Genomic DNA, 21,454 nt, shown 5'->3' on the forward strand with positions numbered 1-21,454 from the left:
AGTAAGGAAATCACAGCATACAATCCATACAGAGTAAAATAAAGTTTTTCAAAAAATATTTAGTATACAAATGAAATTATTATGAAAACCATTTAACTGTTCTCATTCAAAAAGCATTTAAATTGGTGAACTGTACATTTCTACCATTGCCAAGGCTCATCCATGTGTAAAAACACTACTAAAACATAAACATTAGGTATAAATGAAAGCATATAAATGAAATTATTGTCAATGAGAAACAGATCAGTGAAATCCGGTAGTGTTAATCTTTGTAAGAATAATATCAAGTAAAACGTTCAACTGAATGCAGCTCAAAATATTTCTCACATCTAAATAAAACTGTATTTCTTCTTCATGCAGAAATAAAGATAAAAAAATCAAACTGAAACAAGCTAGATATGTAGTCATTATCTAATGTGTCTATTAGAAAAATGAGTTTACTTGAAACAAAAAAATTAATACACAACTGAAACATGAATAAGACAAAATGTGCTCCGAGGATGACAAACAGAGACAACCAGTTGTATTTTAAATGCGAGCACTACAAAGACCTTATAATGCAAGATTTTTACAGAACTGCAGTCCTAAAACTGCAGTAATTTTATGTGGAATGAGAAAAGAAACCCATAATTAGAATTGGAAATTACCATAATTCTAGAATCGGCTACAGATTCTTGTGAATCTTGCATAAGTGAGCCACTCCATTTCATAAAGAAAACTGAATCTTAAAAAGAAAATGCTGAATGGTATAGTCATTTTCAAATGTATTAGTGCTTACGGACCACAAGATCACTCTTGAAAGTCTAAATAAAGACGTGCCTCTTGGAAGAAATAATCTCCTAGAAACACATGCTCAATCTTAGGAAAAAATTACCACTGTGGCTCAAGTTACGTTTCCATGTTAAAGAAAGAACTCTGAAAAATCTAAGTCAAGAGTACAACTTGATGTGACCTTCAGAGGAAAAGAAATGGTGACTCATTCTTTAAAAATTCCATTGGTCAAACAGTACTTTCAGCATCCATGGACTTCATTGAGTTGGCTCCTGAACTGTTTGCCACACAGAGCAGAATTCCATTTATTCAGATGCAATTTCTACGCTTTCTTAATGTATCACACATCTCTAATTTATGTGGAAAACAGCAGTTTCAGACTAGGGTTATTTTTAAAAAAATACTCTGTTTCATGATGCTCAGACCCATCCAGTTAGTTCATATAATTTCTATTCAGCACCAAACACTTTTCAGGTAAGCATTAGCAAAAGAAGGTTTAAATAAGAATACTTAAAAATAATTGTTATCATTGCAAAAACTCTTTTACACAAACTTTAAAATTAATCTTAACAGATCCTATTACAGTTATAACAAAATTATAAATGTGTAGTACGAGAAACGTATTTTCTACTAAAATATATGAATTTTTCAGGTTTTTAGTGACATCAATTTATAAATCATTACATAATTATTTCTAAGTTTATAATGTCAAAGCACTGTAGGAGCTTTGAGATTAAAGCACTAATGTGCAATACCTGAACTTAGTCATGTTGGTGTTACCCAAATTGCACTTCATTCAGTCAATCCAAACTCAGGCACCACCAGTAATGTGTTAGTTACTGGTCTCCTGAGCCAAAGAAGATGCTGTTTGCACTCAGCTCAGGGCAGTATTTGCAGTATTTGAGTAACATGCTAATACACAGCAGTTAATTAATGAACTCCTCCCATAGCTGTGACGGGGCCATGTTTCATGGCCATGGGAAGGACCCTTCAGGCAACCCCAGGCTCAGCTGTGCTGCTGAAATACCATGGAGTGCAACTTAATGTGTGTATTTCTGTACAAAAACTCTGTAGCTCAGGTCAGGAACAGTTCCCACAAGAGGCAAGCAAGCCCCCACACTCACTTTTGTTTAAGTACTGCGGAGTGAAAAAACCCATCCCCGAGGAAACTGAAGCAATGTACATTTTACTGATGTTAAGTAACAGCAACACCTCGAAACTCATGCAGAAATAGCACAATACTTCCATGCAATGTTGGAGGAAAAAAAGGTTAATTGCAAGAAAATGTTAACTAAATTAACATCATGGGTATTTCATATACAACCCATAGAACTAGTACCTATAGGAGTGATTCCTTTATCTCCAAAGCGTTTTAGCAATGTGGCAGACACTGATGGTACTGTTAGTTAAACCAAAATGCACAGAACACTGTTAAACTGCTTGTTCAGAGAAACAAAGCCTGAGGTACTTACCAGTCTAATAAACTGTACAAAACAATGACAGCATCATAAAGGAGGGAAAGTAAACTGCAGGTATAAGGTAACTAACTGAAAGCAAAGAGAGCTCAGATAACTGACATTAGAATTCATCACAAAGAAAAGTGAAAGACAGAGGTATTAACACAAGTAAGCCCTGTCTTAAGATAAGTGAAAAGAAAAAAAGTACTGAGATACAGAAAGATGCATCACACTAAATGGTGCAGAGTTATTAATTATGTAAAATAAATAGAGCATAGTACACTGGTTACATTTGGTTACACTCCAGAAGTCTAGTTTTACTTTACCAGTATTAAATACCATCACATACAATGTAGATTACTTCAGCATACACAACCACAAAAAAAAAGCTGCATTATTACCTTTATTTCTCTTTGCTCTACTGATTTTTCCCATATTTGTTGATCATATGCTCCAATCTAAAAAGAAAAAAAATCTACATTAGGATTTAAAAGATACTGATCAAACAAAATCAAATCAACCCTCAACAAGAGCAGCATGAAGCCAGCAAGTTATTTCCTTAGGGAGTTTACAAAGAAATTTCTTATCTTCTCCATTCCATCTTGGCTGGACAGGATCAAGCTAATCTGTAATTGAACTGTGACAGAGGGGAGAGCTGAGCCTCACACGGCCCCAGCCTCATCCCAGGACTTGTGCAAGCCCAAGCACTGGGAAGACCATGCTCCCTCCCACCCCAGGTCAGGACTGCTGCCTCCGTTTGAGAGACGGCAGAACTATGGCAGCTGCACTGACGTGGTCTTTCAGATAACTTCAAAAGAAATATACACATCTGCTTGAACCCATACCCTCAATTTATTTTTTTAAACCATCTATAATTCCCATTCCACTCCATCCACTTTTAAAGCCAGATGGTCTTAGCTTTATCTCTTGACAGTGCACAGCAACCAGATATATGGTCAGGCTGGTAATCAACCAGCTCACAGTCCAGGGGGAACTCAATGAATATCAAGAAACAGCACTTTTCCCCATTGACTATCAGATATTTACAGGAAGGGCAACCTGAAACTTCAGGATTTAAGATGGTGACAAACAAGTCAATATGAGACAACATATCCAAGTCTTGTAAGAAGTTATCAAAGATCATCAGATTGCTTTGAACTGTACACAAACAGTATTTCTAGGTAATAATCAGTAATAATCTCTTTTGCTATGGCAATTTTGAAGCCCTGCCATCCCAGCTGTTCTACCTAGACACAAATCTTGTGTCTACACAGATCTTGTGTATCTGGGGATTGATTCACATCACACACTCTGAGCAGTTAAGTCTAAGATCACTTTAAGGTCACCAGAGAGAGACAGATACAGTTCCTGAGACTCAAAGTTTATTTTCCAGCCTGCAGAGGTGACAAGCAGCTCAGTCAGACACCTGACAGAGAGAGGAACAACTGCCATCACCTGTGCAAACCTGCATAAATTCAATCTTACTGCAAGAGTGTGACCCCTCCTTCCAGTTCACAGCTGCAGCAGACATAAGAGACCCTAGCACAAGTGCACACACCTTGTACCAGAAAACATTGTTTTCATTTTTATTTAAGTATTTCAGCCTTCAGCATTAATTTAGATGTTATAAAAGAAAGAAAGGAAAAGTCATTCTTAATTAAAAATAATCTTTTAACTAAGGATCCACCATAAACGCAAAAAAAATACTCAGGGAAACTAACACAATCCTACATTCAAAAGAGTTAAACAATGTCTATAGTTTGCTACTTTAAAACTTTGCAAAAGAAGCAATCCACTGGCTTTTTGATAATAATTAATACTTTACACTTCACATTTGGAAAAAAAAAAAAAAAAGAAAGAAACTGTGGAAAATACCTAAGGAGTCAGGCATAGTAGTGGGCAGAATTAAGCCCTTACTACAATTAAAGTAATTAAACCAAAGGAAGTTTAACAGCTAACTCCACCTGGATAAGAGCCAGCAATTAAAAAGTCAATATATTGAATAACCACTCCACCCAGGCATTTATAGCTAATTGTTCTGGCTTTTCCTCTAAATACGTTTCAAATGAAATTTCAGGCCTTTCTGGTTTTCGTTACATTTGCTAAGAAGAGCCCTTTTAAGAGAGTAAAATTTTTGTGCTGCATAACATTTTGTCCTCCCCTCCCCACTTCCAAAAAAATTTCTTTCTACAAGGACAGAAGGGGGGATGCAAGTCTGTGTCCCTCTCTGTTATGCAACAAATGAGGAAGGAAGCCTTTGTGCCAATAAAGCTGCAAAGCAAACTCCATTCATAATTCCATTCATAGCTGAAAGCAGTATAGAGGTGAAAGTCATTAAAACAGTGTTGTTCTTTTAGACAAATACCAGGTCATTTGTTAAAGGAATTCTAGGAAATAGACCCTAGAAGATATCTGACAACAGAAAGTCTACTGGTTTAAAATCTTAATTATATTTTCCTACAAATATTTCTTTTCCCTCTTTAGGTAGCAGCTTCCATCTCCTCGAAAAGACAAGAAGCAGAGATTTTGCCATTCACCTTTCTCTTTTAACACTGCCCTATAAAGCCGTTATTCCATCAGGAGGTAAAAAAAGAGATCCAGAACTACGTAAAAGGACAGGGTCCTTTACAACTGTTTTACTGGAGAAGTGGATCTGTCATACCACTTCTGATCAACTTTAGTTACTGACATCTGAGCACAGGACTATTCAGCAAGGGATGCTGGTGGGAACTGAAAGGAGTGGAAGAGAGAATCACAGACTGCAAGTACCATTACAGTCTCTCACATGGTTCAGTTGTTGTTTGAGGTTTCTTTTTTAATCTACTTCGTATCACCTCTTTGTGCTTTAACAAAGTTTAAGCAGATGCGTGTGCAACTCAGCACATCAAATTCCAACCTGATACTCAACCTCCCTTCTCACCATCTGCACAAGCATCCCTCTAAACTTCTCTTCCAAATGTATCAGATGAAAATACATGAAAAGGCAACATTATAAAGTAGAATGCTGGATACTGGCACACTTCATTTCCCACATTAAACAAAAATAGGAAGAACTAGTGTTACTCAAACAAGGCAAGTAAAAAACACAGGCATTATTTTTTTTTCTCTCCCTTATGTCAGGAAGGCAAATTTAGAGTTTGTGAAATGTGTCCTGCAGAATTCATTCAAAGGTACATTTTCATTTATAACAAACTAAATTATAGCATACAATGATTACCAGAGATGCTAGACACATGTGTGAATTAAAATCAACATAATTTGTGAATGAATTGAAGAAGGTAAGTTAATACTAGCAAACCTTCCTAGTTTTAAATTATTGAGTGCACCAGTGAATTCCAGCTTCAAAGAGTTTGGATTTACAAGTATTTGCATTTGAATTCTGTTTTATGTTAAATCTAATGCAAATCTAAAACAAATATAGGCCCTTGGCTATTCATGTATTTCCTTACAACTGTACATACCTGCAGGACACGGAAAAGAAGCCTAGCACCTAGTCTAGCACCAAAGAAATTAAGCTCTAAAGGCAAGTAAAAGGAAGGAATAACCTTCCAGAGATAAAATCAGGTTGGAAACTGAATAATTTAAATATACACAAAACTTGCTCAAAGCAAGGTCTCCCTCAATAAGCAGCTGTCCCAGGGCTCCTCCCAGGCCTTGGCTGGAGCTATTCTGCCAACACGAATGGCCTGACCAACTCCAGTACCCATTTACTACCCACCCACTGTGCCTGGAGCCTTATCCTTCACAGCTGCAAATTCTGCACCATCTTTGGGAGAAAATTTAAAGTACAAAAGACAGGAGTCAAAAAAGGTCCCATTTTTAAGTACACAGCTGTAAGAAATGCTTCTAAAATCTCTTCAAAACTTAGCATAAGACTCTTCATGTTACAGCTCATCACTGATACTTTCAACCCATCAGTCTACCCTACAACATTCTCTTAAACTATAAAACACAATATCCCAATTTTAAATTGATTTCACACAGAAATTTATTCTAATTTAATTTATGAAATACCTAATCCCAACTTGTATTATATAGCATTTTTTAATTTGTTATGACTTGGCAGAAAATAAATTAACAAAAAAGTTAAACAACAAGGCTATTGTCTCAGTTTGAAATGTAACTTTTATCACCAAGCATCAACACAACCTTGTCATAGGAAACTTGTCAGTAATATGCTACAGATATTAAAAACTGTGGTATAACCTACCTGTAGTTGAGTTAGATAAAGTAGTAGAAGTCATTTTATACACAGTTGAAATCATGCATCCCAGGTCTCCTCAATGCCAAGATTTTATCCAGTCTATCCAACTCAGCTACCTCTAAAATTCTGAAGATCCCACACCTCAATAAATACCAAGTAAAGAGGATAAAAGGGATTCTGTTCATTTGTGCATTTGCAGAATTAGCAACCAATCTTCAAGCAACTATAAAAATTTTCAGAATATAAGGAATTAAATGCAACTGAAAACTGCAGCCACTCTTTCACAACAGAGAAGCGGGTTTTTAACATCCTAAATTAACAGGGTATAATAAACTTTCAAATAGGTTTTCTTGAAAAAAAAAATTCCTCAAAAGTAAGCATTAAGAAAAATCTAACTTGTATGTGACTTGGCATGGGAAATTACAATTACATATTTGGGAAACTTGATAAAGCCAGATTTTACTGAAAGATTAAATAAATTTGAGATCCTTTTTAAGTGCAGACTCCTGATAACGTTTTCTGGGTTTAAGAGATATGTGCATCTCTTGCAATTATCTAAAATAACTCTACTTATTCTTTCCCAACCAAATACGTCAGGAAGAACTCGATCAAATTTCTTCATACATGTGAAATTTGGCACCTGTACAGTTTGGTTGTATAACAGCAATAGCAATTAGCTTAAGTAAATAGTTAAGCTATTGAAAACACAGCAATATTCAGTTCAAAGCACAGTGGAAAGGGCTTTAGCACTGCTCAATGTTTCTTCCCAGTGCCTTTCTCATAACAAGCCACGTGTGCATCAAGATTGAATTTGAGCTTTGTGAATGACACTGATATTCACTTTAAGCTAATGTAGTGATGCTATCAACCTGTAGCCCAATACTCGCAAGGCCCTTCTGATTCTAATGGAATTGATCAATATTTCAAGAGGCATTTATAATTTATGAGCACGCAGACTAGCAAAGATTATAATCCTAAGAATACATAGTATTTCCTCTTTGATCTTAAAACTTTAATGTTTATCAATAATGAAACTTGTGTGCTAAACTTTGCTCTTTAAAACCTCTTAAACACTTTTACAAGCCACATCACAATAGTATTACAAATCCAGAAGATGTAAGATCTGGAGTTCGGTAAATAAATAACAAAGTTGTTTCCTTGGAGTATCTGACACCTTATTAAAATATTTAGTGCTAAAATATTAGCTAATATGCTTTATTAACTTCTACAGTCCAACAAAATCAAAATAACAGTATGATTTTCTGCATCAATTTTAGTATTAAGGTATCCATATAGAAATAATTTCTATATGGGCAGTATTAATAATTTTTACAATAGCTCTCATTTTCTCCAAACTTAGAACATGATTATTAAAAGTTATTGTGAACTGTTTACTTCTTACATGAAATGTTGCAGTAAAAGTAATACTCTAGTAGCTCAGCAGTATAATCATCTCTGTTGGAGTAGGTTTCTAGTCTTGGGATGGGATTTTTTCTGGATATTTTTCATTTTCAAGGATGGTAGGTTTTTTTCAATTTTGTTTATGGTGGATATGTAGACTGGACAAGCTAGACTAAGACAAACTTAGCCAATAAACCACAGATAGAAATCACTGTAGGACAGTTGTACACTGTCTGTTAGCAACAAAGAGTGTAGTAACTTTTAGTCAAATGGAGAAGGACAGTGAAGGGATTAAGGTTCTATATCCTAAGGCACAGAGCTTTGAATTTATATCTGCTGAATCGTCACTTCTGATTTTAAAATATCCCAGTACCCCTCCCTTCTTCTTGTCTGGTGCCAGAGGGAGGGCTGAAACCAGCTATTTAGAGTAAAATTAAGCAAGCAATTCAAACTTTAATGAGAGTTATTTATTATTAACTATTTGAATTGCCAACTAATGATCCACTTTAATTCTTTCAATAACTGCAACAGTACTGTATTTACAGCCATTTCACTGAACAATAATTTTACTAAGGCTTACTTTAGAGATACCATCCCTTTCAGAGTCCAATAATAGCTAATTAAACATTTATCAACTACATACTAATGTTTTTTCTGAATTATTCTTTACAGATTAATTCTTCTTAAGATCTGCCAGCCATAGTTATTTACTGCCCTGAGTAATGGTTTACAAATTTTAAGATACCTACGAAAACCATAAAACATCTCTTTTCATCACACAATTAAACATAAAGAAAAACCATATACAGAAGAACAGCTAGAAACCAGGTTTGTAGGTTAAACTAAATGAGAGCAGAGGAATAACCAAAGGTAGACACAGCACCCTAGGTGCTGTCTGAGGTGAGCTGGCCAAGAGCAATCCCTTTCCTGGGTCCATGGCTACACTACTGCTAATAATGCCCAGCTACTCCCCAACTGTTAAGGATTTAACTCTGAAACTTTTTTTTTTTTTAATGATAATGTAGTTGCACAAAAGAAAACAGCCTCAAGATGTAACTGGGAAAAGAAAACCACTCTGACAGGCTCATTATTCAGTGTAACTCCCTGAAGACCTCTGAAAATCTAGCAAACTTTACTGGCGTTGCAACTAGGATTTAAGAACAGCATTGCCCTGATGTCCCTGATCATTTCCACTTCCCGTAGCATGCTTTCCTTATTGCCCCTGTATTTCTTTGGGTGGCTAAAATATCAATCAGATCACACGGGAAGAAAAAAGAAAATGTTAGGTCATAATTTCACAAGGCCTAATTAAACAATTTAAGAACCAGAGAACCCTTGCCAATACAGAGGATTTCATCTCGTCGCTCCCCTGCCATTAGAGAGGTTTATCTCCGTGTAGACTTGCAGTTCTTAGTTTTAGCTGGATGAGTTTCCTGACCAAATTCACTAAATAAATGTTTGAAAGTCTGTGGGAAGGCAAAGCAGGCATGGGAGCCTACAGGCAGGCAAAATGCAAGCCTGCTTTGTTCAGCCACAGCCCCTGCTGGAGCTCTCTTTTACAGCAGATTCAGAAACCAGAGTTTTGCCTCACCAAACAAGGCACTGAAGGTAAATCCCCACTAGGTCAGGCAACTACTTGAGTACCACATGCGGAAGGAAACTCGATCTGAACATACATTTTCTTCCTCCATGCTCTGACAAATGCCAGCTCCAACACTCGTCAAGTTTCAGCACTTGAAGTCAGATGTTTTTAAATCAATGCAGTTTCAGCATCCAAAGTTTTAGGTAAAATAGCCATACAAGCCTGTCCATTTGGCAAAACCTGCCTTCGGTGCCAGGGTGAATAATGCATCACGTGAATTCAGTGCCAAAAAGGAAATCAGCTGGTTTCAAGGTAGGATATAATCATCATTTAACTCCTCCTTTATTAACTTAATACAGGGACCAGGTTAGGAAAGTTAAAGCACTGATAGAGTTAAACGTGGGCAGGGACCTCAAGGGCAACACAAACAAGTTTCTACAGGTTTGTTGATGACAGAAAGAATGCTAGGAAAAATGTGGGCCCTCTGTGGAGAGAAACAGGAGAGCTGGTTACCAGGGACATGGAGAAGTTTGAGGTACTCAGGTATTTTTGCCTTGGCCTTCCCTAGCAAGTGCTCCAAGCTGAAACCTGCTCTAGAGGAAGATGTCCCTGACAATGGCTGGGGGTTTGGAAAATGATGAATTTTCAGGTCACTTCCAACCCAGGCCATTCTATGAATCTAAATAGGCAAGTACAATCTTGGACTGATGAGCTGTAAACACTGAATATTAAGATCTTAAAGCAATGCCATTAGAAGTCTTTAAAGGCCATTGCCCTTTAAAGCCATGAGAGAGAAAACATCTCATTTTGTTTTATTGTGCCCTTTAACAGCTGTACCCAAGGGAAACCCAGAGCAGCAGAAAGCTGCACTGGCAGAGTTAAATGATATGCAATCAGGTACAGGATTCAGCCTCAATTCAGTAAGTTTCATTCTGCCTTCCCCCACAACCATCCCCAAGAGAAGGAACAACATAATTGTACAAATTTGTTGGTAATATTGCAGGAGAAGGAGTTTCCCATTTTAGCAGCAAGGCTTCTGTAAGGATTGAAAATCAGAAAGTCATTAAGGTAAAATTATGTATCTTCTCCAAACTGGAAACCAGACCAAAAAATCCCTCTATTATTATCTGTAAAGCTTGAAAGTATTTTAAGAAATCAACGCAAAAAGTTACAAGCAATAGAAGCAGTGTTTTAAATTATTCATAACTTTATTATTTTTAACATCAGTTACTGTTACTCAGGCAATACTTCAAGTACAGATATAGTATCAATATCATACAAAACTTATGCCACCAGATACTGAAATTGTTTCCAATAAATGTGCAGTGCCAGATTTTTTTCATAGGAAACACTATGATGGCTTTCTCCACAAAATAATCACTTACCAAGCTGAAGCAATTTCAGTATCGTGGAACATACACATAATCCTAAGGATATTAATCAAGTGGTGCATCGATGTGAGAAGCTGTCTGGAACACTTCCAGAGAGCCATGCAGACACTCCTGCCACTCCCTTTTATTGCAAGAAGCAGGGCAGCTCCTAGGGCTGAAAACAAGCCAGGCCAACCCTTTGTCACACATATCTCAGCACTGTACTCCCCAGTGCATCAAGAAACACAGCAGAGGTTTCCTTTATTTTAATTTCTACTGAGTCAACCTGTATCTAGCAGATTTCATGCCTTGAAAAAGTATTTGTACTGGCTGGGAAATGCACTGGAAGCACTAAAACTCTGTCCTTGCAACCTTGTATCTCAAATTACCAGCTGTTGCAATACCACTCTGAAATCTTACAATCCAACTTAAAATAATTCAGAATTGATTACTGTATTTTTATGAGACAGTAATCAGGAGCTCCAGTGAACTAAAAGCAGAGTAAATCTATTGTCAAAACAGAAAAACATGTTTACATAATAAAAGGTCTGACCTTTTAAACAATTAAGGGTATTACTAAATCATCCTGGTGTAAGGAGCTCAATTTCAGACAATAGTATGAGTCATGAGTAAACTTGCTGTTTGCAAAACTTGCCTTAAGTAGGGTTGGAAGAGCTCAATTGCTTAACTCTTTCCATTGAAAAGATATAAAAATGTCTCCTGAGAGACCAACAGACCTTTGAAACTCAGCAGAGAGATACATTAAATAAATATATTTAAAAATACATTAAAACTGAAAACTAAGAAAGACAAGGAGTAAGTTATCTGCTCAGTATTTCTTACACAGCCCCAACCTACTCAAATGCTTCTTAGTCATCTGTAACTAGAAATACCAGAAGTTAGCTTTCTTTTTCAAGGCATTCATACACCAATTTATTAATCTGAAAACACCTCCCCAAAACAACAGCTTATTTTTTCTCATTTCATCACAGAGGTGAGTAGTATCAATTTGATCAATACTGACTGCAACCCTGGTTCTCTCTTGCCCCAGAAACAAGCTTCTACTGCCAGAATGAGCTACATTTTGATCCCTCCTCACTTTCAATTCCAGTTACAGGTGTGATGAGTCAGTAGATCTAATCAGTGAGACAACTCTGACCACTACAATAAAAACTGAAATTGAAATTTAAAACTGGGAGCAAACAGGTCTTACAGTTCAGTATCTTGACGTCATAAGGAAGGACCAAAAAAAAAAAGTCTGGTATCAACTAAACATTAGCACAACTCTTTCTGTTCCCCAAATTGAAATCTTTGGTTTAAACAACAAATCCATGGGTAAAAAATACTGTGCCGTGTAACAAATTAAAAATAATAAATAAGCAAATCAAGGGCATAGGTGAAAGAGTCTACCTAGATACTCCCAGGAACAGACCACACACACCACACTCCAGAGTTAGAAAACTCTTTGGGGTGACCAGCCAGATCCAGGAGAACTCTGAATTTCTGCTACCTAAGCAGTCTAATTCACATGAACATCTGCAACTTTTCTGCAGTACAGACAGCCCTTTGTCTCAAAACATTACACTTCCTCATACTAAAGCAACATAACTTGCTCATTTGGCAGATCCCAGTCCACATGTGGATTGCAATTAAATTTTGTTCACACCAGGGAGAAGACCAACATCTGGTTTATACGTGATCTTATCCCTCCTGAAGACAGCTCAGTCCTTGCAGAAGTAACAAAAGCCACCTCACCTCAACTCCTTGCCATAAAGGCACTGTGCAATTCCTGGCCAAGCAGATCTCTGTAAAAGCCTACAGAGATTCACCACAGAAATGCTGGTTTTACTATGAACAGAGAAAATGGAGACGTGTGTGAAATTGTTGGAAAAAAATGACAGAGCAAGGGTTAAAAGAATGACCTGTACTGATAACAAGTAATTCTGTCAGGAGCAATGTCCTGGGCAAAGTAAAATTGAGGAATGGCTAGTTTATATCAAGATCAGAAGGTCTGCCCTCTGTAAAATCACACCACAGTGACTCATGCTGCCTTCCTAACACCAGGAGGATGGAAAGTTGGAGCATATCAAATGTGCCATTCCTTTTACTGTATGACCAACAGGAAACACACGTGTATTTAAAAAAAACCAAAACCAACCAGACAATAAACATGAACTTCACTTAAGATTTACAGAGACTGCAGGCTCTTTCTTGCATCAAAGAACCATCTATATGTAAAGCTGAATATATCATGAAAGATCTGTCCAAAGGACAGTGCTCATCACCAACAAAAACAACTTCAGAGACATGATGAGGATCTGACACCCAGCATCTCTTGCACTGCACAAAGGGATCCTGGCCAGACCAAATAAAAACACAGCTTGGTGTTTGTATATCAGAACCCTGATATCTCTACACAGTGAGTGAATTAAGTGTATGAGAGCATGAGTGGAAGCAGGTAAAATCAACATCACTTTCCCCTTCCATGAGATCCTGCACTGAATTTCATTACATTAAACCTTTTACAAGTCATCTTCCAAATCAGAGTAAATGGTAAAAAAACCAAACAAAAAATTCATCATTAAACTGTGAATTCTTTTCAAGTGTTTAATACATAATTGAATGATTAGTATAAATTAAGTCAGTAAAATTAATTTTTCTGCTCTTTTAACTGGACATTTAATTCACTGTTGTAAAGACCTCTACAAAGCAGACCTGTATTACCTTATTTCCAGCAAGTAACTGCTGCGTTGCTAGAAGCCAACCAGAATTTCTGTTTTGAAGACCACTCCATTATTTGCTTAAGGACAGGATTTTCCCTCTCCAAAAAACAGCTACAGACCCAAGGAAAACACTAACTCACAGACACCTATTAAGCCACAGAGAGCCAAGACTCTCTCTTTTGGATATGTATTATACAGTGTTTTTGTTACTGACAGAAAATTTGTTTCAATTCTTACTTTCTACTTAAATACAAGGATTCTTTTCTGCACTACAGAAACAACATTCTCCTGTACATTAATTAACACTTTACTGAGAATGCAAAATTTGGTTTTTTGCAGAGCACAGGTAACCAAGAGAGTAAGATGTTTTCAGCATAGAATAAAAGCTATTTCATGTCACTAAATACTTATTTACCTATGGAAGAAAAGTTTCAAGCAACTCACTCTCATACAATGCTAACAAGTAATGCATAAGTATTTTATATTTGATATATTAACATATAAACACAATAGGCCACCATAAAAACAAATAGAAATCTTACCTTTTTCTGGTACCAAACTATAGCATCAGTTACTCTGGACGCCATTTATTCCACTGAATTCACAGAATCATTTTAGGCTGTTAACAGAAAGAGACAGAACTTTACTTCCATTTCCCTACGAAGGCCAAACAGGGAATGCAGAAACACTCCCGTTACCTGCAAATCACTGAACAGCTGTATTTGCTTTACACATTGCCTCATCTCTGTTTCACTAAGAGTTTGGGCTTTCTCCTCTAGGCAAACAAAAAACTACAAATCTGCTGCTACAGGAAACCAAATGCCCCAGTTTTGCCCTTCCTTCCCAGTAAAACACACAGGCTGCACAGAGTGACCTGTCATTGTCACACAGGAACCTCACAAGTGTTTTATTACATGCAGTCTTTTTTTTTCCGGATAAATTAAGCAACCTATACAACGCAGTACTCTGAACTCCACCAATAATTATGTTATAAAAAGCAAGAAAAATTCATACACACTATTAGATATACTTGGAGAAGAAAACAATATCAGTGCTAGAACTTCACTAATCATAACTAGAACCCTCATGAAAACAGTAGACCAAAACTAAGTCAAAAAGAGAAAACCAAGAAAAGACCAAGAAAGAATGGTATGGTTCTTTTAATGGTAACAAATAGCAATAGCATTAGTTAATCTTTGATGCCACTGTAATCAGCACGAAAAAAAAGACCAAAACCCAAGCTTTCAGCTTATGTAAAATATTTGTATCTTGAAACTAATTTTTACAGTCTTCCTTCTCAGTCAGCCAGAGTTCATTAAGAGAGGGGAAAAAAAAAAAAGAAAAAGAGAAACACAAAAAGCCTTCAGGTATATCTGTGCCTCTCTTGTACTGGGAAGCCCAGAACTGGACCAGCACCCCAGGTGTGGCCTCACTGATGGCAAGGAAATGGTTAAGGATGTCATAAGGAAGGCAGTGACTTAGTCCCCAAACAGCAAACTATACATCAAACATTTTCCAAGATCCATCCTGAGTAAAAATATTACACTTAAGTTGTCAGTATCAACACTAATACTACACCTTGTATTTCTTCATTAAAAGGAAGAAAGAATTATTAACCTGTAGGGAGTTTATATAATAAAAGATTATTTGGGATCTACCTCTTGATTTAAAGACATTTGTTTGCAGCTTTTACACAGATAAGAAAGGCAAAGAAAAATGCAACATTCAACAAATGGGACAGAAACCAAAACTGTACAATAGATTGAAATGAGTGTCTTTAAGAAAGACCTAAGCATTAGAGCAACTCATGACATTTTATTGTTCATCATTATTCATCACCAAAAAATTCAGGGTTTGGGTTGTTTTTTTCTTTAAAGCAGGTATTAACCATATGAAGTTCATCAAGGGAAAGGGCCACATTCTGCACCTGGGACAACCCTGGTTGTGTGTAAAGACCGGGGAGCAAAAGGCTGGAGAGAAACTGCAGAACCTGGGGTCCTGGTTCATGGGAACAGGAGCCAGCAGTGCCCTGCAGCCAGGAGGGCCAACCCTGCCCTGGTGACATCAGGCACAGCATCAGCAGCCAGGCAAGGGAGGGGATTGTTCACTCTGCTCTGCACTGGGCTGGCCTCACCTTGAGTGCAGAGGGCAGTTCTGGGACCACAACACAAAAAGACATTCAGCTGTAAGACAGCATCCAATGGAGGGCCACAGAGATGGGCTTGTCCTGTGCAAGGCCAGGGAGATGGATTTGATGATCCTTATGGCTCCCTTCCAATGCAGTGTGATTCTATTTATTTAAAAAATGATCCTCCAAAAGACTCAGTTCTGCACTGATATTTGTTTGTTCATCCTCCTCTGACTTGTTCACGAACATACTCTTATTTTATACAGTGCATTACTTAAAAGATATAAATAATACTGCCTTTAGTTTGGACATGCACCATATTCACTAAAGTACAAACCTTCACAAATGGATTGACATTGTATCAGTGCCTGAGGATTTCTAAGAGACAAATGGCACACATGTTCACGTTTCCCAAATGAACCTATTTTTAAGATTTCTAACAGTGCAACTCCAATATCTTCCATACAACTTCAGCTAAAACTACAACTCAAGAGAAAGAAATGTCTCAGAGAGCTTAGACAGTCATTGAAAATTCCAGAAATGTCAGAGCACTGATAATTGGTGCAATTGAGCAAGCAAACACTTCAATTTTTCCACTTTTGAAAATATCATGTAAGTCACATCAAGTCAGTCAAAGCTGGCAGCCATTACTCTGTCAACATCTGTGACTGTTTCTGATCTATTTGCTTTTGTTAACAAACTGTTTTTCTAAGAGCAACTATCAATTATTAAGAATCCACTGGCACAATAAATATAAAAATACACAATAAATGTAAAAATCACATAAAGGAAGGAGTCCAAGAGAGACTGCTAGAATGTGACATATCACATAGACTGGTCGCCTTTCTTTCTCACCCACCCATACAAATCTTACAACAGGACTTGCTTTCTTATTGGATAACCTCTTCAATTAAACTTGAATTTAAAAATCCTTTGTTACACTGGACTCAAAAGTGACATAAAACCCTTCCCCACATACACTTGGCCTCCACACACTCCATCTACATGACACAGTCACAGTGACACCAGCTCACTGCTGCAGAGGCGCCAGTGCAGGAAGGGGGCACACAGATATTGATCACACTTGGGGTGCAATGCAGGAAGGAGCCACACAGATATGATCACATTTACAGCCTGGCCTTCCCTGCCTTCATGACCTCATCTTGGAGGACCTTTACTCCTTCTCATTTCTCTTAAATAACACCCCTCTCAAATACAATACACCCAACTTCCTACCAGCCTAATCACACAATGAGAAAAAGGTTGGAACAACTCATTATCAGCAGTAAAGAACTGCTGAACCTGGACAGAAACCCTTCCCTCGACAGCTACATTAACTTGATGTCTTTCTCCAAGGTCAATTATTTTTCAGGAAACCAAACATTAACTCATGAATCCAAGACTTCAAACTGTGTTGAATATGGCTCAAAATGGATCAGCCATTTTAAAGGCAGTAACCTTTGTTTGCAGTAGCTTTTCAATTCACTCTAAAATCCTTTGCCTCAAGAAAAAATTACCTCACAAAACTATAAACCAAATAGAAAGAAGTAGCTTTATTTGATTTCTATCAACAAACCTGTTATTTAGCTTGTCTATGGTTTTCACATCTTTAAGAAACTCTCTGCATTAAATCCTCCATAGAATCTATTTTGGTGGCATTTAAAGCTTATTAGCATACACATTTGCATAAACAAATGCAGAGATTATGCTTACAAAAGTAAATATGACAAAATCATGGGATTGATGTCTCAAAACAGAGTTTGGTGTGCTAAATAAAAATACCTCTACTAGGAAATATCACATGCTTTCTTCAAGAGCTACACTATTTCTGAGACAGCACAATAATGAAAGGTGAAAAAGTTCATTTAATTATTTCCGTATAGTGTTTCTGCTTGCTGGAGCTGGATTTGTCTATGGCTTGGTTTTTAGTTTGTCTTTAGGTTTTGGGGCCTTAATGAGACATGAGTTTCACAGACTCAGCCTGAAGCTAGCTTATCTGGGTGAGGGATGGATGGAAACAATTCAAAGCACTTCAGCTGCAGCCCTGGCTCTGACCATCTGCCCACAGCTCACTGAGCACCTTAGACTGGAGACTCAGTATTTTAGCAATTTCAGAACTCTCCATATTCATTACAACTTACCCTGCCATTCATGTTTCCAACTGACATTGATCCTGAGGTCAGCCTGTAACAGCCTGGCTCTAAAGCACACCAGGATCAAGTGGGTAAAAGTCAACATGTGGAAACAGCTGACAGACAAACACAAGCAGCCAGAGCAGGGCCTGTTCTTCTACCTGGTTCTCCCCTCATCCTGTCTGGAACCAGCCTTCTGCTCCATGTTTCTGTCAAATACCTGCATCTAGGACAGGGATCAGCTTTAGCACTCACTTGTACAATGTGCAGAGTAACTACAGCAAGATTAACTTAACTAGCTGAAGACTTCAGAGCAACACAAAAAAACCTCTCAACTTCGAAGATTAGATAGAGCATCCAAATGTAAAAGCTTGATCACAACCTCTCTGTAACAGTCAACAGAGCTTTCCTTACATTTCCATCAAACAGTTAATACTAGGAATAACTAGCAATATTTTTAATCAAGACTTCATTACTTTCTTAAAGGTTAAAAGGGGGGACTACCTGGTTTGGTGATCCCTATTCAAAGGTGGGGTTGCTTAGCTATTTCCCAGTTCAGGGCATAATCATATTCCACAATACACCTTGCAATCAAAGTAGAAGTTTCTCAAAAGCCACAGAAATTTATATTTAGATGTCTTTAAGTAGCTAAGAGTGCAAGCCCCACAGTACTGCAGTACTTGCTGAGTAAGATAGGATTTAAATAAATTCAAAGTATATTTAGAAATTTTACTCACATCCGCAGGGCTTTGGCGACCCTAGTCAGACATAAATGTATATATTTCTAAATGACTGTCTAAAGCAATCTGAACTGACGGAAGTTAAGAATAAAATTGTGCTCTTCCATAGTGACAAAGAAAAAAAAATAGCTTTTAAGAATATACAAGCCTAAGCAGTGTCAACTAGCAAAAGGACATAATTAAAAATACAACACAAGCAAGGACGCATAGGCAAATAGTTGCTGTCCTTGCCTGTAAACACTGTGAATCACTAACTATTTCAAGGAACCTGTTCCCTTTATAGCAATCCCAACCTGAATGGTCAGGATAAAATCCAGCTGTTGAGTCAAGACCTGAGTGTCCTTCTCAACTGGTTATGATCATAGGCTGATGATGCAATGAAGCTGCATGTTCACGGTACGTCATCAGAATTAAAATTGCAAAACTTAGGTTGCTTTTGTTTCAAATGTTTTTTAATAAGTCATTGATTTTTAGTACATTCAGGAAATTAAAGGCAGTTTTTAAAAGGTTGTCATATAAAACCATGAGAATACTGTAACCTGGTTTCAACTGCTTTCCAAGCTAGAACTGTTTTACCATTATGTTAGATCCTCCATATTGCAGTTTCACAATCACAGGTGTCTTTTCACTAAGATTCCCCAGCACGTAGAGTAAGAAAAGACAACGAATCAGAACAGTAAAGACTATGGCCTAAACCACTAATTTTATTGCAACATTTGTATCACACAAACTCTCTTAAAGCATTAAACTTGTTCATGCACAGCTAGAAAACAGCGATAAGAAAACTAAAGGAAAAAACCTTCACTTTCTAGGTTCAACATCAAAATACAAGTTAACATGAAATGGCTGACATTATTTGATGCTTTAAGTTTAAATGAGCCAAATAAACAGCTCAGTCACATTAGGCAACCGCTACTGACCGAAAAGCTGCTTCTGCCATGACATAACAAACCAAGGGAGGCATCCCTGTAATGCAGATACAGCACTAAACTTACCAGGAGTCATCCTTCCTCCACTTAAACCCAGGGGAGTTCTGCCACTGCCACAAAGAACAGGATGAAAGCCTTAAAGCAATGCTCCAAAAGAACCATTATTTTTCATGTGCATTACACATAAACCATTAAACCTCCATCTCCTTTTTGAAAGGGAACATCAAATACTAAGCAATGCACTCACTGTTCTTTTTAAGTACTTTATCTATGCATCACTGTTCTCAAAACAGCATTTCAGAATTGCAAATTGTATACAAGCAAATGAGAAACTTGTCACTCCCAGGTTCACACCTTTCAGTGGAGGTTTTATCATGTTCCTTCCAGCTACCCTTAAGAAAACCTGCAGCAGTCAAAACTGAAGGAAAAAAGTCAAGTTAAATTAAGAAAACCCCAAACACTGCTAACTTAAGGATGATATCCAGCAACCAGCATGAAAAGTACTCTTCCTGCCATGCCTGCTGAGCCCCCCCCAAGTTGTTTTGCAACCCAAGGTCATAACAGTTTGTAAATAAAAAGGAATTAACATACTTGCTTTCCCCAAGGAAGACCAAAACTCTGCTAAAACTGGATACCAGCATTCCTAGGATGCTGCTCATGGGAGTTAAATTTCAACCTCCGCCCTTCACGCCATCTCAAAAAAACCACAAAACCCCACAAAAAAACCTGAAAACCCAAAATGCAATCACCCTTAAACAACTGATTTAAAAAAATTAACATCCGTAAACACCTATTTCGGGAGGTTTTCATTTGTTTGAGAAGGCCTCTTTCATCAGGCCAACAGCAGCTGCAATAAGACAGGAATCAGACCCTATGCAGGCCACTGTGTATCAAACCCTGCTCTTGAACAGAGATGTACCAATATGTCATATATGGTGACAGACACACACATCTGGCAGAAGTCCATGGCTGCCTGTGCCTCCAGTGAGATGTCAGATGCTGAAAGGCTGACACCTTCTCAGGCCCCAGTATTCTGCCCACAAACCACTGCACCTGATCCTGTTTCTGCTGCTATTTCCTTATAAGCTCATGCCCTTTATCACTCACCAGCCAAGCAGGAAGATACCACAGACACAGCACAGAGCGTGCAGTGAGAACTAGCTTTCAAAATCTGACTGGAAGCAGACTCAACCTAGCCATCCTCGCTTCCACAGCAAACCCACCAAGATCTGAAGCAAAGTGCCACACAAAATAACTGTCACCCAAGGAATACTTGTTTTGTCAGTGAATTACACAACTGTCTGAAATAGCAACAAAATGTTGACTATCAGGATTTCTGAGATTTATTTCAGGTTATGGTAAAAGAACATTGCGTGCAGTTGTTGCAACTGCTGCAGACATTTCTGGAATCTCTGCCTTAATATCAGTGCAACTTTCCTAATTTTGTTACATAACTGGTTCATGACTTCATTTGAAGTAACTCAACACAAGCTCACAGATACCTTACTCATAAAAATAGGGGGGAAGGACTCTGAACTGAGAAGTCCAAGATTCTACACCTCCCATAATTTACTTTTGAGCCTGCTGCAGTATTTATCAATTAGCAAAAAGCTTCCAATATTTAAACATATTCTGCTGTTCAATTAAGTACAAAAATCCAAGCCCTTAAAGGGAACTATACTCAAGTTAATTTTGCTTCTTATCTACTATAAGAGGTTTCAGTTTAAAAATTCTTACCAAATACAGTAATTGCTGTTAGCACACTGGATCTACAAGCCATTTCTGAAAATGCTGTATCTTTTAAAAAAATTTAAATAAAAACCAGCACATGGTTGATCTCAAGTTCTTTCTATTCCTGTTTTTGTACTGAATACTACACACACACACATACATATCCCATTAAACATTTGCAACCTTATACTGAGAAATCCCTGAAACACTGCATGTGTACATCTGCTCTTACAACTGTAGCAACTTTATGAAGGAACAGAATTTCTATAAACATCAAGTTTTATAT

The 21,454-nt window shown here is 37.4% G+C and overlaps 1 protein-coding gene across 8 annotated transcripts in view; it reads right to left on the reverse strand.

Annotated features, from left to right (window-relative positions):
* Positions 1–21,454, reverse strand: part of PHTF2 (putative homeodomain transcription factor 2) — a 62,622-nt gene that overhangs the window by 34,159 nt on the left and 7,009 nt on the right. For 4 of the 8 annotated variants that reach the window (XM_038153945.1, XM_038153938.1, XM_038153943.1 and 1 more), the window contains exons 2-4: positions 14,051–14,127; positions 2,630–2,686; positions 2,244–2,255 (exon numbers count right to left, since the gene is read on the reverse strand). In XM_038153945.1, the coding sequence (XP_038009873.1) occupies positions 2,244–2,255; positions 2,630–2,686; positions 14,051–14,095 (114 nt within the window). In that variant the 5' untranslated portion in view covers positions 14,096–14,127. Of the gene's footprint in view, positions 1–2,243; positions 2,256–2,629; positions 2,687–14,050; positions 14,128–19,503; positions 20,524–20,544 lie in introns of those variants that run through there. The other 4 variants (XM_038153941.1, XM_038153942.1, XM_038153940.1 and 1 more) reach the window with 4 other exon arrangements.

This window comes from Motacilla alba, chromosome 1A (genome assembly GCF_015832195.1).
Source record: "Motacilla alba alba isolate MOTALB_02 chromosome 1A, Motacilla_alba_V1.0_pri, whole genome shotgun sequence".
Lineage (NCBI taxonomy): Eukaryota > Metazoa > Chordata > Aves > Passeriformes > Motacillidae > Motacilla > Motacilla alba.